Genomic DNA, 22,139 nt, shown 5'->3' with positions numbered 1-22,139 from the left:
GTGCGCCCTCCCTTGCCCAGTTCTGACCTAAGCAGTGGGCGCGTGTGCCAAAACCCGGCTTCCCCCCCCACGGGCGATGGGTAGATGCAGCAGACACCTGCCGGCACAGCAGCGTCTGTGTCGGAGGACGCTTTGCTCCTCCTGGTGGTTCAGTTGCCTGCCTGACGTCATCACCCGTGACGTGCTCGAGGGAACGGACGGGGCCATGTCGTGCTATAAATAGGGGGAACCATATGTCCCCGGCGACGCCTGTTTCTCTGGTGTCATTATTAATAGCACTCCCCTTTCGCTTTCCGAAGCGCCCCAGCTTGGACGATAAATTATACGGCCACCATGCTGGATATAAAAGACACCCAGAAAAAAATGTGTTGGCTCTCTCCCATCCCATGATTCTGACCACATGCAAACGATTGCTTTGAGTCTTGGTTCCCTCCCCTCCTCTTCCAGGGGAGAGCGGTGGAAGCCAGTGAGCCATCCTTTCTGGCAGAACCGCTCACTCTTGCCTGGTCGCATGACCAAGCCACATCAGCCCTTCAGGGGATGCTCACACACCCCAGAAGGCGGCCCTCAGTTGCACGCATGCAGCCCTGATCTGAGACAGACACTGAATCAAAGGACATGTTTACAGTTTCCCGGCCTTACTCTTTTTACTGCATTCAGTGTAATGGAAGCCTGAATCTGAATGAGAACATGGTGACGTGGCCTAATATGCTGGACAGACAGACACAGGCACCACGGGCACCGGGTCTTACTCTGCTGGCTGAAGGCTTACACTTGGGCAAGTGTTCAGTTTCTTCTTTGGAACCAGAGCAAGGATGGAGCTAGCACACAGGAGCATTCCAAGGATTAACCAAAAGAAATGCCTTTTAATGAATGTCACATGTGAGATAACTAACTTGACATCAATGTACCAACAGAAATAGCCAGTTAATTTTTTTTATAACACAAAAGGTCTCTCATTTCCTTTGCTTTTCAACACTTGTTTCTGTTTTATGTTTCCTAAACAAGACACATTTCCTACCAAGCTTCAAATTGTGAAACCATAATGTATTTTGGTCCTAAGCAGAGCAGAAAAATCTCCCGAGTAACAGAATAGCCTTGCCACTTTTAGAAATTAACCAAAATATAAACACTTCAGTCAACATTGGGTCAAAAACATTGATATTGATTAAATTAGTGTTTTAAACCATCATTCTTCTACTTCTATCTGGAGATTAATTTATTCTTCATACAGAATATGAACAATCAGATCCTATGCGATTTTTAATTATTTTTTTTACAAACTCTGTATCTAAGAGAAACAACTATATAAAAGTATACCATGAAATGAGTCAAAAGCACTAGCTTCTATGATTTTTAAATGAAAACAGCAGAATACAAGATATGTACACTAAGGCTACACTATATAAAATACTGAACTCTTAATTGCAAAAATAAACGAGTTATATCAAGATGGTGGCATTATGAATGCTTCTTAAAAAATGTATCTAGTATTTCTACATAAATCTTTTAAAATAAAATAGAACATTTCCCAAAAAGGCACACACCAATTGCATGTTGGTGATTGCAGCATGACGCCCATGTACCACACGTGTGTGACGCGGGCGCTGGGGCGTGACCCCCACGTAGGGGCGGGTAGTCTGGTCCAGCACTAACTCGGGGAGGCGCTCAGCCTCACCCCCGCAGTGTGGTGCCCTCAGACTCTCTCTCAGGCTGCCAAGGACTACACGGCAGCCATCTGGATGGCTGAGAGCCGGTGTGAAACGTTCCTAACTGGGACCCAGGTAGGGAAAGGAGCAGGACTTCCTGGTCAGGACCAAATTCAAACCAGAGACCTTAAAACGTTAATGTTGAACCACATCCATTCCCAAGCCACTGAATGAGTCTGTGAGCTATCAATAATGATCAGACAAACAAAGCGGTCTTCTACTTCTTTAAAATATTAAAAGATACGTGATTTCACAATGGTCTTCAAGATGTGGTTTTAGTAAGTTTTCCAATGGGAAAAGAGTCTAAATTTTAAATCGGACATAGAGATAGGACTGATCGTTTGAAATCAGCAAGGCTTACTATATCTGAGAGCTGGAGAAATTTCCAGTTTCCCAGGTATGGGGTCTCTAAGTGCTAAAACCAACATAATTCAGGCTAATTGCACCATGGGGGATTAAAAAAAATCCAAACACAACTGTGGCATTTCTTTTAAGGAATCGGTGTGGAACAGGAAGAACAATGAGGTGAGGCCTTCGCTTTGATTAAAACCGATTCTGAAAAGTATTTACATTTCACGGATATGGCTTTTCACGTTAGGAGCTGAACTTCAGCTGGGGGATCATCTCCTATAATTAGTTTAAGGCCGCTCTTTAAAGCGTTGATTAACCTTCACAATAAAAAGGCAAATAAAAACATAAATGAATTTGTGAACACTTCTCCACTGCAGCTGGCCAGAGAGAACATGCAGCCTTGACCCTGGGTCTAAGAGTACTCAGGGTTAGGTTCAAAGAAAGGCACTTAAGAACAGTAACAATGCTTAGGTTCAACTTCCCTTGGGCTAAATTAATCTGTGTTATGGGAACAGCATAATAAATGGAGGTTAAAAGTCTTTCCAAGAAATTGAAATAGTACTCTGTTACTTACTTCTTGAAAAATTTTCACCTTTTTAATATAAAAGTTTAGTGTGAATCACACATTGTTTTTATCTTTTAAAAACCCCACACGGACAAACTGGCCCCCAAAGCACTCCAGAGAAGTGAGAATTCGCAGTAGAACAGGAAGGTATTTTGGATCATAAACCATCCCCACCCGCTGACCAGGGACCTTGGCCATGAGCGTGGTCAGAACGGCTGGGGGTGGCCCTTCCTCCCTCTCTGGCTCTGTCTCTCTGTGTCTCTCTCGCTCCTCCCTCCCTTCCTTTTCATCTTCTTCTTGTCTTTTAATTCCAAATCAGTTTTACCATAACGTTCACCTTTGAGCCTACACTTGGAGCCTTACGAGTTAAATTTCTCCTTCAGTGTAATGAAACCCATCTATCTTAAATTTGGAAGTGGCGTCAAGTTTTGTTCCTGAATGGTCGCAAGAGGGACTCTGGGCAAAGCTTAATGATCTTTTCTTTTAGATTCTTCCCCATCTTTGAAACCTTTGCAAGAGTTCCTGAGTCCAAGAGGAGATTGCTGATGGCCCGTCCCTCTCTCTTCTGCCCCAAACCCTGCTCCTGGGGCAACTAGTAATCTCCCGTGAAAATCTGGGGGTGTCAGCAAGTTGAATGTCTCTGAAGAGGGTAACCCAGTAAGAAATGTCAGCCGGCCGCACCAGCAGCTGAGCGTGACCGACCGCTGAGAAACGTGTGGAAGTGGAGCAAGGGGGGGCGGGCCCACCATTCACCTGTACGGAGAGGCCGTCCCCCAGGAGAGATAGTCGGTGGGTCGTGGAGCAGGACGAGGCACGATGGGCTGCTCCACAGCAGTCACGTCCCCTGAGTAGGATTTGAGGAGGGAAGCGTTTTTGTTGGCCAGCATGGCTCTCTCGTTCCTGCGGAATTTGGCTCTTCGGTTCTGAAACCACACCTGGCAGAGTGTGGGGAGGAGCAGAGCACAGCGGGGAGAGGGAAACAAAGAAGAGGAGGTTACGCGAATCACGCCAACGTCCTGGCCAAGGTTACCCTCTAACGCCTCCCCAGGGAAGAGACCGGTCAGGTACAGCCCTCTTCCCAGAGCGATACAAAGATGCCACAGTCCTTCCCTGGCGGCCGCGTGAGCTCACCGCCCTCCTATCAGAGACGATCACGACAGGCCCCTGCGGGGCCTCCATCACCACCCCCCAAAGAGGAGATCCAAGACCAACCCACGAGGCAGCAAAATGTGGTCTATAACCCTTGTTGCTTTGTAATCAAGGAAAAGAGAAAAACCTCGCTAGACCATGGACACTGGCTTTTTTAGAAGTCTTTTTCAGAATTCTCCAAAATGTGAAAATATCATATGCTTTTGAAATGCTTATTGGACATTTAAAGAAAGTTCTCCGTGTCCAGATCCACTGGTGCCTGCGGCAAGAATCTACGAAGCAAGTGGTTTACTGGGGCCTTGTGAAGAGCACCAGGGCAGAGTGCAGGAAGTTACAGCGAGAGGACCCGTCCCCGCTCGCAGCACACCTCTCATTTATCCAGAGCTGTCAGGGCTAGAAACTTCCAGAAGCGTACTGCATTCATTGCTTCTACTGATCCTGCTCATTCCATACACTGGGTTTTACTTTTTCTATTTCAGAGTCGAGGAAACAGGTTCGACGAGAGTAAGTAATTTGTTGGCGTTCACTGGGATCGGAAGCGGCTGCGTTCCTGGGCTCGAGGACATCTGGCTCGTGACGACTCCAGTCGTCCAGAGAGCCACGGATTCGTATGCAGGCGTTCACTCATTTGAGAAAGCTTTTGGAGGTCCCTGCCGTGTTCCAGAGCCTGTGCTAATTGCCGGGAGTAGGGAGATGAGGCTTATTTTCTGCTCATAGCAGCTCCCATTCAAGTAAAAAAGACCGGCACGTACCTTTGACAAACTGCAAAACAAATCTTTTAGGTACAATTAACGGGAAATGCAGGACGAGGCCTGGGAAAAAGCCATCCCGTGGTGTGGAGTGGGATAGCACGCAACTCCTGGGAGCAATGCTGGTGTAAAACACCACACGGCTAGTGCCCCGTGGGTCGTGTGGGTGCAAGGGCCGGGCAGAAGTCAGAGAAGGTGACTCGCGCTTGCTTTCTGGGTCCGCACGCATCCCACTCTTTTCTTGCTGATATGTCCTTGGCACTACTGTTACCTTGATCGTCTTAAATGTAAATGGAATCGGCTGTCATCCACAGCTCTCCATTGCTCACCGAACAGAACCGAAACTTCTTACCATAGAACAGAGTCTGCTCGGGAATGAGCTCTTGGTCCACCAACCCAGCCACATCCTGCATCTCGTGGGCCTCTCGCATGGACCCTCCGTGTTCCAGCTCCCGCCTCGGGCTTGGGACTACCAGGTGTGTTCAGTTGTTCCCGCTTCTGAATAGTCAACCAAAGGCTCCCTCTGCCTGTGACAGTCCCCCTCTCCGTCCAGGCATCCAACAACTTGCTTTTCAAGATTTGACTTTAATATCCCCTTCTTGTGAAGAATCGTAGTGGAAAGAACATGACTAAAGTCTGATGGAGTTGGATCAAAATGCCGGCCCCGCTGCTTTAAAATGCTATCCTCAGCGCCTCTGCACCGCCCAGGGACACTAATACGCACAGGGCTGTCGTGAGAGTGGCACAGAATGGGTGCTTCTTTTAAGTGTATTTTTACCCCTTTTCCCAGGGCAGATTCGATCGTCCCTTCCTCTGGTCCAGCACGAATTCTCGTGTATTCCTTGAGCGGAGGAATCATCTCACGCATCCGAACAGGGTGGCAGGCCCATCTACGGTCTCGGTCTCCCACCGACCACGCCCTGGAGGAGCAGGCCAGTGTCTTACTCATCCCCACAAAGTGAAACATTTCCAAGAGCATAATAGGTGCTTGATAGATGTTCGAGGGGGAGAAAAAGAAGAGGAAAAAGAAAGGGGGGAGGAATTTTTGCAAAAGTGGTAAGATACGGCTTCCATCCGAGAGGACTCACAGACTCGTGGGGAAGTTGGCCCACATACGACTCAACATGACGCGTCGTGCTGTGACGGATGCTGTAAAGGCCAAGGTCGGAAGGGAGCGGTGCGGACTGCGGAAAGGGGACTCCCGGAGGAGGAAGGACGTGGCGGAGGGAGAGTTCTGTCCGCTCACATCCCAAATGCCCACAGCCCCCAGAGGGATCAGAACACAGTGGGGTGAGAGAGCAGGAAGAGCGAGTAGTTTCAGCGTCTAAGAAAGCCTTTGTTTGTCGCTGTACCGGGGCAGGACCGGCTCACGAGCCGCTCTTCCACGTTGAAGGAAGGACGATGCCAGCACGGCCTGTCCGGGTGCCCTTCTGTGCCAGTCCAAGTGGCGCTTCAAGGAGCTGCGGGTCTAAAATGACTCACTACACCGCGGCGGGCCAAGGCCCGGGGCACAGAAGAGGCAGCGGGTGTGAAGGGAGAGGAAGGGATTAAGGTGGAAGCGCAGAGCGCGTTTGGAGCACCGCGGAGGGCAGCGTGGGGCAGAGGCCGCGGGAAGGCAAACCTCGGGGCTGTGCTTGGGCTGGCGGACGGGACGACACAGCGGAGTCTCGTCTCTGCAGACCCCGTGGGTCCCTCTCACCCCAGCAGGGAGGGACCGCCAGGCAGTGCTGAGGGCCTCGCCCCCATGCGGGCAGGGGTCTAGACAATCTTCCCTGTCGCTGACCTCTGTCTCCTCCCAGGGTGGCCCTTCAAGGTGGAGTCACCGCTTCCCTATGGGGCGGCTCTGGCCAAGGTTCCCCTCGGGTGGAAGGGCCCTCCAGGGCCCTCTCCATCGACTCAAGCGTCCCTCGAGGTATATAGCGCCTCGTGGCACAGACACAGTTGCCACCTCCATGCTCTGGGGGGTCTCGCCCCAGTCCTGCCGGTCCAGAGATCTGTCACACGCAGAAAGAAATCCCTCAAGCCGGGACTGAGCACAAACACTTGGGACCATTTCCTCGAGCGGACAGGACGGATGGGCCGGATCCGCGCCCGCCCTTGTCAGCCGGCAGCGCGGCCAGCTCCGGAGGACACCGAGGTCATCACCTGCGGCCGCGACAGCAACGCAGCCAGACAAGGAGCCCTCGGCCGGGAGACGCCGCCTCACTCCGCGTCTCCTCTGGGGCTTGAAAGCCTGAGCTGGGTCTGCTTTCAGGTCCCGGCCGAGCCGCTCGCCGGCTGTGCGACGCCGGGGGGACGCTCCAAGCTCTCTGTGCCTCAGTGTCCACATCTGCAAGGCGAGGGGCGTCCGCCAGCGCCCTGACGAGTGAGCAGACCAGGTCACGTAAAGGCCTTAGAACCGCACTTGGCACAGAGGGTTCCAGAAGTGCTGGCGACGGGGCGATTGTCGTCGTCACGAATCCCGCCGCGTGATGTCAGGGCGGCCAAGCGGCCCCGCGAGGACGTCGTAGGCCGCGCTGCCCCTGCGCTGCCCCCTGCGCTGCCCCGCGCGCTGCCTTCCCCCTGCACAGAGCACGGAGTCGCCCCTACACGGGCTTCCGGGCGGCTCCCGCTGCGCTCGCGTCCGCTCCCGGCAGGGCGCACCCCCAAGTCGCCCGCCCGTCTGGTCACCCCGAAAGCAGCAGCAGGAGATGAGGTGCGGGGGGTGGTGTCGAGTCAGTCGCTCGGAAAACAACGCGGGTCGCCGGCTCCGCAGGGCCGGCAGCCGCGGGGCGCGCCCCGAAGCGGGGTACGGCCGCCCACCGAAGGGCTCGCAGCGGGTCCGTGGAAATCCTGCGCGGGGACGCCCGTGGCTCCGTCGGCAAAGCGCCTGCCGCCCCTGGGGCCACGATCCCGGGGCCTGCGGTCGAGGCCCACGCGGGGTTCGGCCCCGCCTCCCCCGCCCGCCGGTGCCCGCCGGCGCCCGCCCTCTCGCAAATCAATGAATAAAACCTTAAGAGCAAATAAAAGGCTCCGCTGCCCGCAGAACCGGGTCTGGTCGCGCCCCCGGCGGCCCCTGGAGCGGCCGGCGCCGCGGTACCTGCACTCGGGCCTCGGTGAGGTTGACGCGGCGCGCCAGGTCCTCGCGCACGAAGGCGTCGGGGTAGTGCGTGCGCTCGAACACGCGCTCCAGCGCCTGCAGCTGGCTGCTGTTGAACGTGGTGCGGTTCCGCCGCTGCTTCCTCTTCTTCTTCTCCTCCGAGTTCAGCGGGTCACCTGCGGCGGGAGAAACCGAGGCTGAGCAGCGACGGTCGCGGGGGTCCCCGGCCAGCCCCTCCGGAGCGCCCGCGGGGAGACGCCGCGCCCCGCGCCCCCTTCCTCCCTGCCCTGTTGGAGCCCAGCGTCCCTCCCAGCGCGCGGGCGCGGCGGGCCCCGGGGCCATGAGTTCGGGCGCCGGCGAGCCCCGCGGTCCTGCCGTCTGGGCCGCCTGCACCCCCGGACCAGCCCCAGCCGTCGGGAGACCGCGCGCTCCCGGACGCCGGCTCTGCCCCCGCGGCCGCGGACACCTCCCTGCCGCCGCGTTCCCCGGGCTTCTGCGGAGATGCCGGAGGACAGGACGTTCCGGGGGCCTGAGCTGCCTGATGCGCCTCGTGATCCTCAGCACAGGGTCCTCCCAAGGAAACCACAACTCTGGCTCCTTCTCGTTAACGCACCCACGGAGTCACGAGCCCGGGGGAGCCTGGGCGGCGCAGTGGTTAAGCCTCTGCCTTCGGCTCAGGTCATGATCTCAGGGTCCTGGGATCGAGCCCCGCATCGGGCTCTCTGCTAAGTGAGGAGCCTGCTTCCCCTGCCCCCATGCCTGCCTCTCTGCCTGCTTGTGATCTCTGCCAAATAAATAAAACCTTAAAAACCAACCAACCACGAATGCGGAGTGACTCAAACTGGTGAGGACGACGATTCCCGTTTCCCCACGCGTTCTCCGGGGACACCGAGTCATTCCTAACTCCTGTGCTCGAGGCTCAGTGCTCTGCTAAGGGCGGCGGCCGAAGCCTGGGCCCAGATCAGGGAGGCGCCCCCACACCCGCCCCCCAGCCAGCACGGGCCTGAGGCTCCCCGGATGAGGACCCCGGCCGGGACCAGACCTCAAGATCTCTGGAACAGTCTCGCCCAGGACCTCTGGGGAATCGTGACCCCAAGTTTTCACCTGTTTTCCTGTCGATTCCCCCAAACACACCTTGGCAAGCGGCTCACCCAGCCCGCGCATGAGGCGAGAGGATGGTGGGTCCCCCCCTCCCCCCCGCCCGAGCCGGCACCGATGGATGCGGGAAGCTGAGCCAACACCAGCGGCACCGCCGCCCCCAGCGAGCCGTCCCGGGAGGCCGGGCCACCTGCGGAGGCCATGCTGCGCCCAGAGATGTCCAGCGCAGGGGTGCGGAGCCTGAGACACGTGCTCCGCCGGAGGAGCTGGACTTCCACTCCCGCTGCCCTCCCCGCGGACTCCCAGCCTGGCGGGAGACAGACAGACGAGAGCGGGGACAGACGGAGAGAGGAGCTTGGCCCCGGCTCCACACGCTGGATGAGCTCCTGGGTCTTTTCCCAGCACTCGACGTCTCCTGATCCTCTGGCCAGAGACACACAACACACTCAAGAAAGCCCCCGCTCAGTTGCTGAAGCGTGGACTCCTGATCTCAGCTCGGGTCCTGATCTCAGAGACATGAGTTCAAGCCCAGCACTGGGCTCCCAGCGGGGCCAGAGCCTACTTACAAAATAAGTAAAAGCAACTAGCATGAATCCGGATCCTCAAGAGAACTGATACCTGCCTGAGCTGTAATATTATTCTTGTCACAAACTGAGGGCACGGTCTACATTTGGATGTGGATTCAAAGTGCAGCTTATATCTAGGATCCCCCAGCCCGGATCCCTCAGTGCCTGACAACTGAGGCCTCCAAGTGGTTTTGCTCAGAGACCCCTTTTCCCTGAGGGCTGAGCGGAGACCCCACGTTTCCTCGGGGTGTTTCAAGCACCCGGAGAGAGCTCGTGCTTGTTGAACTTGAAATGTCCTTGTCTTTTTGGGTTTCTGCTGAAAAACCCATATAATCCCAATTCCATTCCCCCGGCTAAGAAGAACTGACACTTACTCCTTCTGTTTTAGGGTCATGTTCACAGTCGACCACCTCCCTGGCTTTGTTCCCTTTGTGTTCCCAGGAGCCTTGCGTCAAAGAAGCTGCTGTGACACTTTCGGTAAGAATGTCATTTCCGCAGCACCCTGACATGAGAGCCAGTTGAACGAGTGCGAATTCGGGGACCGATCGAGGCCTACCACAGCCCGATTGTACCACTGTTCACCTATCAGCAGAACCAGCCACAGCCACATCCACACTAGAACCAAAGTCTGGGTCAGACAGTGCTCAGCAGGGGCCCTACCTCTGTGTTCTCCTTCGTACTTAAATATTTGGAGTCTTTCCTGTGGTTTCCATTCTCTTTCCCCAGTCTTCCTGTCTAGCTTTATATGGCTTGTACTTCAGTCTCTCTAGGTCATCCGGGCCTTTCTGACGGCAGCACAATGTGCATTTCGTGCTCCTCTCAAACGCAGCTCAGGAAAAAACCTGTAGATTCCATCCTGCCCCGGACTGAGACCGATCAGACAGACCCTGGATGATTACGTTTATTCACATGAAGGAAACCCCTTATAAAGCCAGTCCTACGGTTGGTTTGTTTCCCTCAAAGAGAAGTCTTTCTCTGATAGAGCCACACATTCTAAATTCTTTATGCTGTTTTATGAGCCTTTTCTTTTTGTGCTGCCAAACCATGATCAAGAACAAGAATATTTTATGTTTGGTTCTTAGCCCTACAACCTGCTACATAACCTCTTGGTAGTTCTTTAAAACCTTCCACCGTTCGCTCAGATTCCACTGACTGTCCACAAGAAACCACCAGCTCCCTGACGTGGGAGCAAGGGAAATGGAGAATTATAGTTTATGACACAGAATAAATAGCTAGGATGACCTGACACAAGGCCAGCAAACGCTTCCCAGTGAATGTTCTTGTTGTTTTTAACAAATGAAAACACTGGCCCGGGGCATGCTGAAGGTGAGAAAAGACACACAAATAACGGGTCCGAGGAGCCTGGATCTGGCAAACGCCCTCTCTAGCGCCGGCCTAACGGGACGAGACGATGCGTCGAACAGCTCGAGCGGCAGCCCATGGGCTCGGCTGTCTTTGCTCACCCGCCACAAGCTGTTTTCCTCCAAGAACACAGAAGACGGGAGAAGACAGGACTCAACCCAGGCCCCTGGGCGCCCGAGAAGAGCGGTGCAGGTCGCAGAGCTTTACAAAGGCCTCGTTCGCAGCGCCTGTGAGAAGCCCTTTCTCGCAGATTCTGGACGCCGGCTGAGAGACGGGGAGGCGGTCACGTGTGTGTGGTTGGAAGGGGTCGTCTTTCCTGTAAAACCAGTCCCGGGGCAGGTCGGTTTTAACACATGCTGCCCAAGGACACCAGTGTCCAACTGGACATCGGGGGCGTCTCAGGCTTTGGGGTTCTGGCGTGGGCGGGTCACACCGAGCTGCGGGATAACCACAGAGGGCGCGGGTGCGACTTTATCAAAGTCGTAGTATTTCTGATGCGAGGCATTTGTGGGTTTTGTGAATGATTATGTATTTTTATGTGTGTTGTGGATGATGGAGTAAATTGCCAGTATACAGTTACGGCCACGTTTCCTAATTGAAAAAAAAAAAGCAAAATGGCCCTGTGAGCCGGTGTACTTTCACGTGGAATCATGAGTCCCAGAACACTGGCACCACAGGAAGCCGAAGACGCTGTGAGCGCCCACGCTCTTATTTTACAGAGGAGCGTCATGAAGGCTCGAAGAAGGAAGCGAGAATTCCCGCAAATCACGACCCGGTGTGCCGGAGCCGGAGCTGGACGCCTGCCCTGCCAAGCCCGCTGCGGCCTCCAGGGCAAGTGACCGCGGTGACGTGTGTGAAGCATCAGAGGCACAGACGAAACCACAACCCTGGGGAGATGTTGTAGGAAATGCAGGCTTTTCCACATGAATTCTACAAAGAGGGTCTAAGAGAGAGGGTCCCTGTGTGTCACGCGGTGTCATTCCTACCAGAAGAGTCACAGAACTGTCAGCTCTCTCATCTGGAAGAGCAGATGATCCAAATGTTCTCGAAGTTTCTTTCTCCATGGCCTCCGCTCCTCTCCGCTTCATCAGTCACACAGGAGCAGGTCTTTACGAAGTAGCAAACCCCGCTTTCCGTCTTCTCTCTGCTTCCTTATTAGCGCTCACTTCCGTTCCCTTCAGGACACAGTTCAAAACCCCCGTTTTGTATGATGCGTCCCAGTGTGACCTCCTCTAAGACGCTGCGGTAATTTCCATCCATACTATCACTCCATTCTCTTAATCCCTACATATATTTTAGTGTGTCATCAAACACTTAAAAAAATGATGGTTCAGTTCTCTGAGTCAATGTTATGTCACCTCTGTGTGCTCCACATTCCTGTGGAAATGACTGAGGGTCTCTTGATAAATGATGAGACAATAAAATCTTGAAACAGTCATGGTCATGTTGTGGCATAAATGCAGTCCCAGAAACTTAGAACTTTGGTGATTCACCTGAAGTTTTGAAGGCTGAATAATTTCTGAATTCCCAATTATTCTTTTTAACAGTTTCTAGCAAATCACTGGGTTAACGGTATCTTTTGTTTTTGGATAACTTTACCCGTGGAGGACAGAACCTTCACTCTCTCTTCTTCAGACAGGTTAGTAGAGATGGGAGGAGCTGTGTGGTTCTGATTCCTTCGTGAATGAAGAAATTCGTCCTTCATTTTTATTCCATAGTAGAAAAGAGGCTCCAAGATAAAGGAAGAGTTCCAACAAGGAGAAACACTGGTGAGAACGAGATGTTAAAAGGAACGGCCCTTGTGACGGATGCGGATGAGAACACATGGGAGCGTCGCTCCGAGTCCTCAGTGGGAGGCCCCCTACGTTCAAGTACAAGGTAAAGGGAACAATAGGTCTGTGCGTCCCCAGGGCTGCAATCACAGGGGACCCCACATCTGGCTGCCAAGCTGCCCTGAAGGCTGGGTGGGGAAGACGACGTGAGGAGGTCGGTCCTCTGACCGGGGACCGGGTAGCACGGGCGACCCCAGCTCCCGACGGCCTCGCACTCGCCAGGCGGGCTTCCCTTAGCTCCCAAAGACCCCGACCCTCTTCTGCTCTGCATCTGGTGGGAGAAGCCTTGGAAATTCCAAATAGGTAAGCCAAATGTAATTTAAAGGTACAGCAAAAACATATTTTAGGAATAAAATCTGAAGAAAAATGTGTTTCGTATGCCTGAGTCACATCAATTTGGAAAGAAATCTGATGCAAGAAGATAAAACGCCAGCTTCAGTAGCAGAGACCAACCACCACATCAAAGCCTGCCTTCTTCCTTTTGGTTGAAAACATGGCAGGCGAGCGGATCTCCAGAGCAGCCCGCTGATCATTTTATGGGCATTGAAGAATGTGTTCAAAGGAACTTACATTGCACAACAACTACTTACTTTAATGGGATTTGTGCGGTTCGGGCCCTGCAACCTTTGGAAAATTGAAGGGAAGTGTAATTGCAAAAGCCACTAAAAACTGCTTAGCTTTTCTTGCAAGGCCTATGAAAAGCAGCAAGATACAGCGGCGGCATTCATTTGAGTTTCTTTAGTTACACTAAGCTCCAATTGCAATTAGGACTGTGTCCTTTTAATATGTGCCCGATAAATGGCACATGGGTCATTTCACTGGGATGGCTGTTGCAGTGTAGACCAAGCCTAGCGCATCACGATGACCAAAGCCAAGTTTAACGGAGCACCCATGCCTTGTCAACAGCACAGCTGAACTCCTCCACCACGGAGTCCCGACACAGAGGCCCGGCTGTGGGGCAGCGCTGGTCACATTGCAGCTGCCGGACCTTGAACTTTGCGTCATGGTCCTTGACATGCAAATTTCTTTCTTTACGGTCAACTTGGCAAATAACACTATTTATTTTTAGTCAAGTGTCAGTCCTAAGCCTTAGAAGATAGCATGAAAACACCTCAGATATAATTTTGGGGACATACATCCTTTGGAGAATAAAATGCTCTTAAAAGTGTACAATATTATTTGTAATAGTTTTGCCCCCAAAGCTGAGTCAGTCGCTCTGTGTAAAGCTACCATGGTTTCACGTGGAGACAACTCAGAGTTCAGCACTCTCAGCACAGCGGACGATCCTTCAGAAGACAGAAGCCTGCAGGGCCAGAGGTGTCCTCGTGGGACCTGTGCTGCTTTTGACTCTGTCTCATGGGTTCACTCGCACCTCTCCAGGCCAGAGCCTTTCCCAGAGAGCCACAGCTCAGGATCACCTCATCTACTTTAACTCTCTTAGGACGTTTCTCTGAAAGGATTCCGGATTGGAACCCCAAGGAGAGCCGACGTAAAGCCTCCCCAAGCAGCCCCGTGCTGGAACCCTGGCTCTCTCCTGGGACTCGATGCATCCTTTCCATCCTGCTGGGACCTGCCGTGTGACTCTGAGTCTCCTTCTGACTGTAAACTCGAAGTACGACATGTATGTTTGCATTCAGTGCTCAGTAGACACGAACGGAGGATCAGATGTAAAATACTCATGTACCGGAATTATTACTACAGGACTTCAATTACCCAACAAATACGTTCTCTTGTATGAAAAATAAAATCAAATCCTGGCTTCAGATATGTAACCTACTCCCAATTTCTTTACGGATGAATTACCTATTTACCTACTTTCAAGTCATTTCTAGATGTCAAAAAACAAAACAAACAAAAAAAACCGGAAAACGAGAGTCTTTCCATCAGCGCCAACTGAACAGCCATTGGCAGGGGGCACGGCGCGGAGGAGAAGGGAAGGTGAACCGGCTTGGGAACCGAGACAACCCGTGCTCTCCCACAGGTCCAGCTTCTGACTGACTGCGTGGCCTTGGATAAGCCACCTTCCTTCTCCGAGCCTCAGTTTACAAAACAGTAAAACGGAGGTAAGACGACCTGCTTTCTTGGGTCATCGGACAGCGCGATGCGCACGTGGCAGGCACGCGGTCTGGCACCGGAGAGGCACGGGCAAGGGCAGGCTTCACGGCCACCGCCGCTAGCATGGTTTCTCCTCAGAGACAGACTGACTGCTCAAAGCCACCGCTGTTGTTTCTTTTTTTCCTTCTGTTCACTGTTTGTTGGTATTTAATTGGGAAGATTTCTATCACAGCGAAACTGCAGAGAAAGTGAGAAAACCACCCACATATGTGACGCCGCTTCGTTGGTTTGATTTTGGCTACTGGACCACGGAGTGAGATCTACGGAGCTTGACAAACGAACAAAAGCTTTAAGAGTCAAGATCTGAGATGTGGTGGTAGATCCAAAATTGCATCACAGAAGTCATGCACAGACGTTTGTCTGAAAAGCCCCATTTGGGACATTCTTTCTGCTAGTCAACTCCTGGCTTTCTAAGAAGACAATTTTCCTTTCTCAGTTCAGATTTTGGGGAAACGTTCAGAAAGCAGGCAGATTCTACACTCAAAGACAGGTAAGCCACGGGCACTTTTAACAAGTAATCTCACTAGAAATGAAGTAGAAAGGAAAAAAAAAAAAAAAAAAAAGACAGGAAACAGGAAGAAGACCAAGGGCTAAGCCCGGCTCTGAAAATTCAGTGATTTCCCAGCCGGTATGCCTTGGGTTGACTAATTTGGTTGCCCCATGTCTAAAAACATGAATCTTGGGTCATATTACTCAATATTTATTCAGTGATTTTTTTCCCCCTAAATATCTGAGCCCTTTGGTAAATGCCAACAGGATGAGAAGAAAACCAAGAAAGGCAAAGCTCTGGGAAAAGAGTGAGTTCTGACTGAGATTTTAAGAGCTTTCTAAACTTGCCATATTCCAGGTGTGTGGTCCCCACGAGAGCCCGGGTATTCGAGCAGGATTACCGAGCTCTAGATGAGTAAGGTCCTGCCTTCTGCCCATGGCCCTTCTCCTCTGTAGCGAGACTGTTGTCACTTTGAAAGAGACACAACATCAATCTTGACATTAGCCGCAGAAATTGGTGTCTTCATGGGAGGTAACCACTCTGAGTCGTATTTTTTAATGATTCATTTTTGGGGGAAGAGGGGTAATACATTTTAAGGTTCTAAAGACAAATCTGGGGAAAAAGCAGATTTTTAAAAAAGCACAGCTGAAAGCGAGAGCAGCAGAGACACGCACAGTTAGTGACGAAGCTCGGGCCTTGGAAGAACCGCGGTGACGCAGCAAGACTCTTCGCTGGAGAAAACACAATGGAGAGGCTGTCGTGGGCATTTGAAAACCTGAGAAGAGAGACAGGATTTCACTTCCTTAACTTCTTCATCTCAAGTTGTTTCTCTCTTTTTCTTTCGTCTCAAGTTTTAACTGTAGCACAAGCAGCCTACAGCACAGAAAGCCACAGGGAACAGGAAATTCACTTCTCCCTGCAAGAGGAGAAGGAACCAGGGTGATTTTGTGCTGACACCAGACAGAGTCCAAGAGGGGCCCGTAGAGAACTGCAGCCCCTCGCGGCAGTTTTTCCAGTCTTAGACGTCGGACCGCTGTGGAGCCCGGACTCTGCTAGTGCAGTCAACAGAAGAGGCTTGCTGTTTTCCAATGATGTTTAAGTGGAAGGAAATTAAATTCTGTCTCTCTCTTCTTTCCGGTTCATGTATTTATTTCAGCGAGAGACAGCGTGCCCCTGAGTTGGAGGCCAGGGGAGAGGAAGAGAGAGAATCTCCCACAGACTCCCCGCTGAGCATGCAGCCCGACGCTGTGCTCGGTTCCGGGACCCGGAGGTCAAGGCCTGAGCCAAAGCTGAGAGTCGGATGCTTAACCGGCTGGGCTACCCAGAAACCCCTAAAATTCCCTTTTAGGAATAAGAAGAGCCAAATGTAAAGAGCGATTTAAGCTCAGTATTTTGTGGAGGAAGAGGCCGCACCGTAACATCTCTGCGTTTCAATCTTGTCTGTAAAACGGGTTGTAAAATACAAGATAGGAACAACACACGTTTTTAAAATTGTCACAATCAGACATACACACTTCTTCTATTTTGTTTTAAATTCTCTGTGGAACAATGTAGAAAGGGCTCGGCGGGGGTGGGGGTAAGGGACAATCAGGAGGCTCAGATTCTAACCCAGCAGGATTACTGGTCAAATCTGTGACGTTGGGCCTCAGCGTCCTTATGGCAAAATCACAAGTTTGGACCCAGTGACTAAGATCTCCTCCAGATCCAGCACCACGGGTTTGTAGGTTTGTTTTGTATTTTCCGTAACTAGTCCAACAGACAACTTTCAATCATAGCTTATTTAAGGCAGTGGCTGAATCTTGTCCTTTTGTGGTTATTGTTGTGTTTTTGGTTTGCTTTGTCTCGATTTGTCTTCGTTTGAGAACACCTTTGGCTGGGGACAGAGTGGATGAGGGCTACTGTCACCCATGCTTGGGAACAGCCCAGGTGATGGCCTGTTCCTCCATACCCAGAGCCCCCTACAGAGATCAGTCTCCAAGCTGGAAGCAGCATGACTCCATTTTAAAAGAACCAAGTTCACCTATAAACACAGTGCAGAGAAAGAGGAAACCAGAAGGTTTCTAAGAGACTTGAAATTAGCAGACAGAAATGAGAATGACTATTTCTCTTCTTTCTCCTACCAGCCTTGACCTCCTGACCACGGGTGAACTGACAGTGTCTGTATCAACCAGCTTAGGCTAATCCCCAAACTGAGGTCACTAACGGTGGTCACATCAATCCTGAACTTTCACACCTGGTTCATGCATTTGGACACATATTTATTGAGCGTGGGAAGCATGCTGGGCAGAGAGGCACTCGACGAGATACAGAGAAATGATCGGACGTGTAGTCTGCCTTCAAGAACTTTATCGCTGGTGTGGGGAAAGAAGTCGCAAGTACTTGAAAAGTGAAGTGATGGTAACAAAAAGATACCCCCGTCGGGGTGGCGGCCGGCAGAGCCAGTAACGGGCCAGGGAGGAGGGCAGAGACAGCGGCACGGGAGGTAGGTCAGAAGACGGTCTGCCGAGGCTTCCTCTGTCTCGCTGAAGTCCCTCTCTCAGCCACGCTGTGACATGTCCTCCAGTCACCCCACTCTAGCTGTGCTGCGGACGTGGTGACCTTTTGTCTTTCCTTTCTGTTCTCCTTTGGCCTTGATTCCACCTGACAACACATCCTAGGCCTTACTTGTAGCCATTGAGTCTTTATCTCGATGGTTCCTTGTCCTCCTCCAAGCCTCAGTCACCTGTCAGCAATCCCAGGGACCTTCTCTGATCGCCAGCCAGAAGCAGCCTTCCCCTCGTGGTCCTCCATCCAGCATCTGAAACACCTGCCTTCTAGCAACACTTCGGACCAAATGCGATTACGGCTGCTGACCGTCGCACTAGACTACGAGCTCCGTGATGAACCTTTTCTGACTTATTAACTGCCTATCCCAGCATCCTGGCACACCGAGGCCCTTCTTTGGAATGACAGAATGGATATGTCAGTGGTGCCGGGTGAGATGCCTATCTGGGGGGCACCTGGGGGGGCTCAGTCGGTTAAGCGTCTGCCTTCAGCTCCAATCATGATCTTGGGCTCCCTGCTTGTTGGGGAGTTGGCTTCTCCCTCTCCCTCGCCCCTCCCCTGCTCATGCTCTCTCTCTCAAATAAATAAATAAAATCTAAAAAAGAACAGAGAAAATGCCTATTTGACACACCCTGATCAACTCACATGCAGCCACCAAATCTGACAGCCCCTTCTGGGGTGAGTTTCTGGAAAGCCTTGGCACACAAATTTTCCTGAAATGAAGGTTTACTGCATTGTTTATGAGACGCATAAATCCCAGGAGCATGTGTTACCCAGGCTTTTCATGTACTTTCTCTGTGCAAGACTTTACATCAGTAATTATCTCCCCAAATTAGAAGGCGAGCCTCGGAGGCAGGTGAGCAAAGCCTAGAGAATGGCGGCCTGTACTTCGTAGCAGCACCCAACAAACATTTGGCTTTGATAATGATGACACCTATGGAACGCCTGACCATTTTAGACATGTCCTGGCACACTCATTTCTATGTGCCAAAAATTATGTTTAGCTTCAGGTTGTATTTTCTTGTAATTAGTTCTTTCTAGTCACTGTGTTTTCTGTTCCCTTTCACTGGCAAAGGAGCTTGGGCAAAAGCCAGCGACTTCATTCTCCAGCCTACAGCGACATGACTGCCAGCCAAGCACACCTAAACCTTAATTATATAGTGATTTCCCCTCCAAGGATGTGTGACTCTTTTAACTAGGAAGGAAGCTGCTGCACTAAGGTCACATGAGGGGGAAAAAAAGGGGTTTCGGGCAAAACGCTCAAAAATTCATGTGGAATAATCTTATTCTACTGAATCATGTCCCTGTTGTTGAACAGCCCTGAAGAACTCCTTGTCATTAGGTGATTCTGTCTGCCTGGGGTGGAAACCTATGAGCAATCTGTGTGTCACTATGACTCATGTCATGGTCACCATTTCCAGCCCCCCCTTCCTGAGTGTTGGCAGGAAGAAGTCATACCTCAACTCATAATAGGCAGAAGCCAGCATAGAGGAAAGACCTCATGACAAATCTTATTGATTAAAAGAAAAGAGAACCAGAGGCACCTGGGTGGTTCAGTCGGTTGAGCCTCTGACTCTTGATCTCAGCTCAGGTCTGCTCTCAGGGTTGTGAGTTCAAGCCCCACACTGGGCTCCACACTAGGTTTGGAGTCTACTAAAAGAAAGAAGAAAGAAAGGAAGAAAAAGCCGGGAGGGAGGGAGGAAGAGATACCCAGAAAAGCAGGATGACCAAGGGTAAGAACAATCCACCTAAATGATTCTCTTCCTTGGCATCTGCTTCCAATGTGCCTTCTGGGTCAATGCAGGCATCCTGCCCTCCACCTCCTTGAGTGATTTATTTATTTATCTCAGGTTTCTCCTAGCTTTAGACTTTTTCAAATTTGTAAATCACTTTCATTAAAGGACTTTGAGAGCAGTGTGTGGAAGCAAGAGGAAGGACAAAAGGGGCGGCCTGGTCTGTCATTCCATGGCAGAGCCATTTCCCAAGCACTGATAGAACTTTTGTTGGCAGCTTTCTTCCTCTTCTCTTCTCCTCTGTGTCTCTAATTCAAATCACACAGCGTTTAATGACCTGATTACCTTACTCTGAAGCCAGTACCTTTAAAATAAAGTATCTTAGGGATAAACTGGAAGATTCTATGAATTCAGGGGACCCTATAAGACATACCCTAATTAGGAGGGCCGGTGGGGGAAGAGATTTTGGAAAATCAGATTTTACAAACAAAATGTTTGCCATAAATTGGTTAAAGGAAAGTATATATATGATAGTGGATTTAGGCAAAAGTGGGGACATCCTAAACGACGTATTTACGATTTTTTATCTAGCCCAAGCAGGAGTTACTTATGTGGAAATATGCTCCATTTTTGCTTTCCAGACATGTCTGCAGACCTTTGCTGGGCTCCTTCAATTTGTTCATTTGGTTACTCCTATACTAAGGTTTTCTAGGGACAGTGATCATACCTCCTTTGACAGCAGCGGGAAACATCTTCCTTTATTACAGATCTGTTAGTCTCAGGTTGATTTATTATGATTTTGATTTTCCTTCCTTGACATTTTAGTTTTAGGACTGGTCCCAGCTCTTCCCAAGATGAACGGGCTCTGACTTTGCTGGCCACCATAGGTGCGTGGGGATCAGGTAACACTACATGGTAACCTGACTGGAGGGAGCCCATTCTTCTAATATCAAAGACTTTCTTTCATTTGTCAGAGCCCCACAGCAGACTTGTATAATAGTGATTTTATACCCTTTATCACATTTTCTACAATTCAATAGTTTTAAAATTTTTTTCAAGAATTTTATCATTAAGACAACTTTATATAACGGGGGTGGGGGAGGCACTCCAGTGGATTAGAAGTCAAACAATGTGAGTTTCATCCTGTCTGTCCCTAAAAAGTCACACGATCCCCCCCCCCAAGTCCTGCCATCTCAAGAAGGTAGCTTTGCGGGGGGCGCCTGGGGGGTGCATTCGGTGAAGGAGGCGACTCTTGGTCTCAGCTCAGGTCATGATCTCGGGATCTCGAGATCAAGCTGTGAGGCAGGCTCTGCGCTCCGCACTGAGTCTGCTTGAGATTCTCCCTCCTCTCCCTCTGCCCCCCCCCCACTCATGCTCGCTTGCTCTCTCTCTCAAATAAATAAATAGATCTTTAAAAAAAAAGGTAACTTGGCCAAATGTGTTTCCATTTCTATTGCTGTCAAACGGGGCACTGAATTAGACTGTTTCAAATATCTCTTCTGGATTTTAATTTACAAATTCTTCTTCAAATACTTGACCAATGGATATATCTGTACATTTGCAGAGTAAAGAACAATATACTTATTTATTACTTACCTCCATTTTTATCATCTATTAGTTTAACACAGATTAACTACAGTTTATATAATTCAATGACTACAGACTTCTGTAGTCAAATGTGTAATGTTCTTGATGTTTTAAATAACATTACAGGGCATTTTTGTGGATAACAGAGTCATTTCAACACTGTATGGATGCTTATTTTCTTTTAAATAGTTTTTAAAGAAAATAATCAGATTTGACAGTTATGCAAGCAATCGAGAAGGCAGCAAAGATGAAAAACACTTTTGCAAAGTTCTGGAATTTTAAAATAATTTTATGCTGAAAGATGGAGGACATAGTTCTCATAAAATGTCAGTGTGCATGTGTGTGTACATGGTATATGTGGGTGTCCGTACCGGTGGACGTGTGACTCAGCTCAGAAAATCCTGGGTTGAGCTATAACAGTGCCATGAACATGAGAACGAGAAGCAGATCCAATGGCCCACAGGGAAAAGGACAAACCTGTGGCATTGTGAAAGGTCTGGCTGGTTTGGGCTTTCCGGAGAGCCCACCGAAACTGCTGAGACCTATCGTCATTGCCTAGTCTCACGCCAGCGATGTCTGGTAACTCGCTCTGATGTATCAGTTTCTAGGTTAGCAGCTCCCAGACAATGGCTCATGGGAGGTCAGTGCCAGCTGGAGTCAGCTGCAAGCAAAAAAACCCCCCAAAACTCCACAGTATCTTAAATAGATATTTCAGATGTTTAAGATTTAAACAAATGCAAGTTGGTGCAGCCACTTTGAAAAACAGTGTGGAGATTCCTCAGAAAGTTGAAATAGAGCTTCCCTGTGACCCTGAAATTGCAGTACTGAGTATTTACCCCAAAAATACAGACGTAGTAAACAGAACGGCCTCCTGTACCCCAGTGTTCATAGCAGCAATGGCCACAGTCACCAAACTGTGGAAAGAACCAAGATGCCCTTCAGCAGACGAATGGATAAAGAAGATGTGGTCCATATACACTAAGGAGTATGATGCCTCCATCAGAAAGGACGAATACCCAACTTTTGTAGCAAGATGGACGGAACTGGAAGAGATTATGCTGAGTGAAATCAGTCAAGCAGAGAGAGTCAATTATCATATGGTTTCACTTATGTGTGGAGCATAACAAATAGCATGGAGGACATGGGGAGATGGAGGCAAGAAGGGAGTTGGGGGAAATCAGAGGGGGAGATGAACCATGAGAGACTGGAC

General features: G+C 50.6%; 1 protein-coding gene across 2 annotated transcripts in view; it reads right to left on the bottom strand.

Annotated features, from left to right (window-relative positions):
• Window positions 1–22,139, bottom strand: part of PRRX1 (paired related homeobox 1) — a 73,601-nt gene that overhangs the window by 9,609 nt on the left and 41,853 nt on the right. For both annotated transcript variants that reach the window (XM_059146783.1, XM_059146782.1), the window contains exons 2-3: window positions 7,603–7,778; window positions 3,379–3,560 (exon numbers count right to left, since the gene is read on the bottom strand). In XM_059146783.1, coding sequence (XP_059002766.1) covers window positions 3,379–3,560; window positions 7,603–7,778 — 358 coding nt within the window. The remainder of the gene's footprint in view (window positions 1–3,378; window positions 3,561–7,602; window positions 7,779–22,139) is intronic.

This window comes from Mustela lutreola, chromosome 14 (assembly GCF_030435805.1).
Source record: "Mustela lutreola isolate mMusLut2 chromosome 14, mMusLut2.pri, whole genome shotgun sequence".
NCBI classification, from domain to species: Eukaryota; Metazoa; Chordata; class Mammalia; order Carnivora; family Mustelidae; genus Mustela; species Mustela lutreola.
The sequence above is the reverse complement of the archived record's forward strand: the minus strand, read 5'-3'. Positions and strand labels throughout refer to the sequence as shown.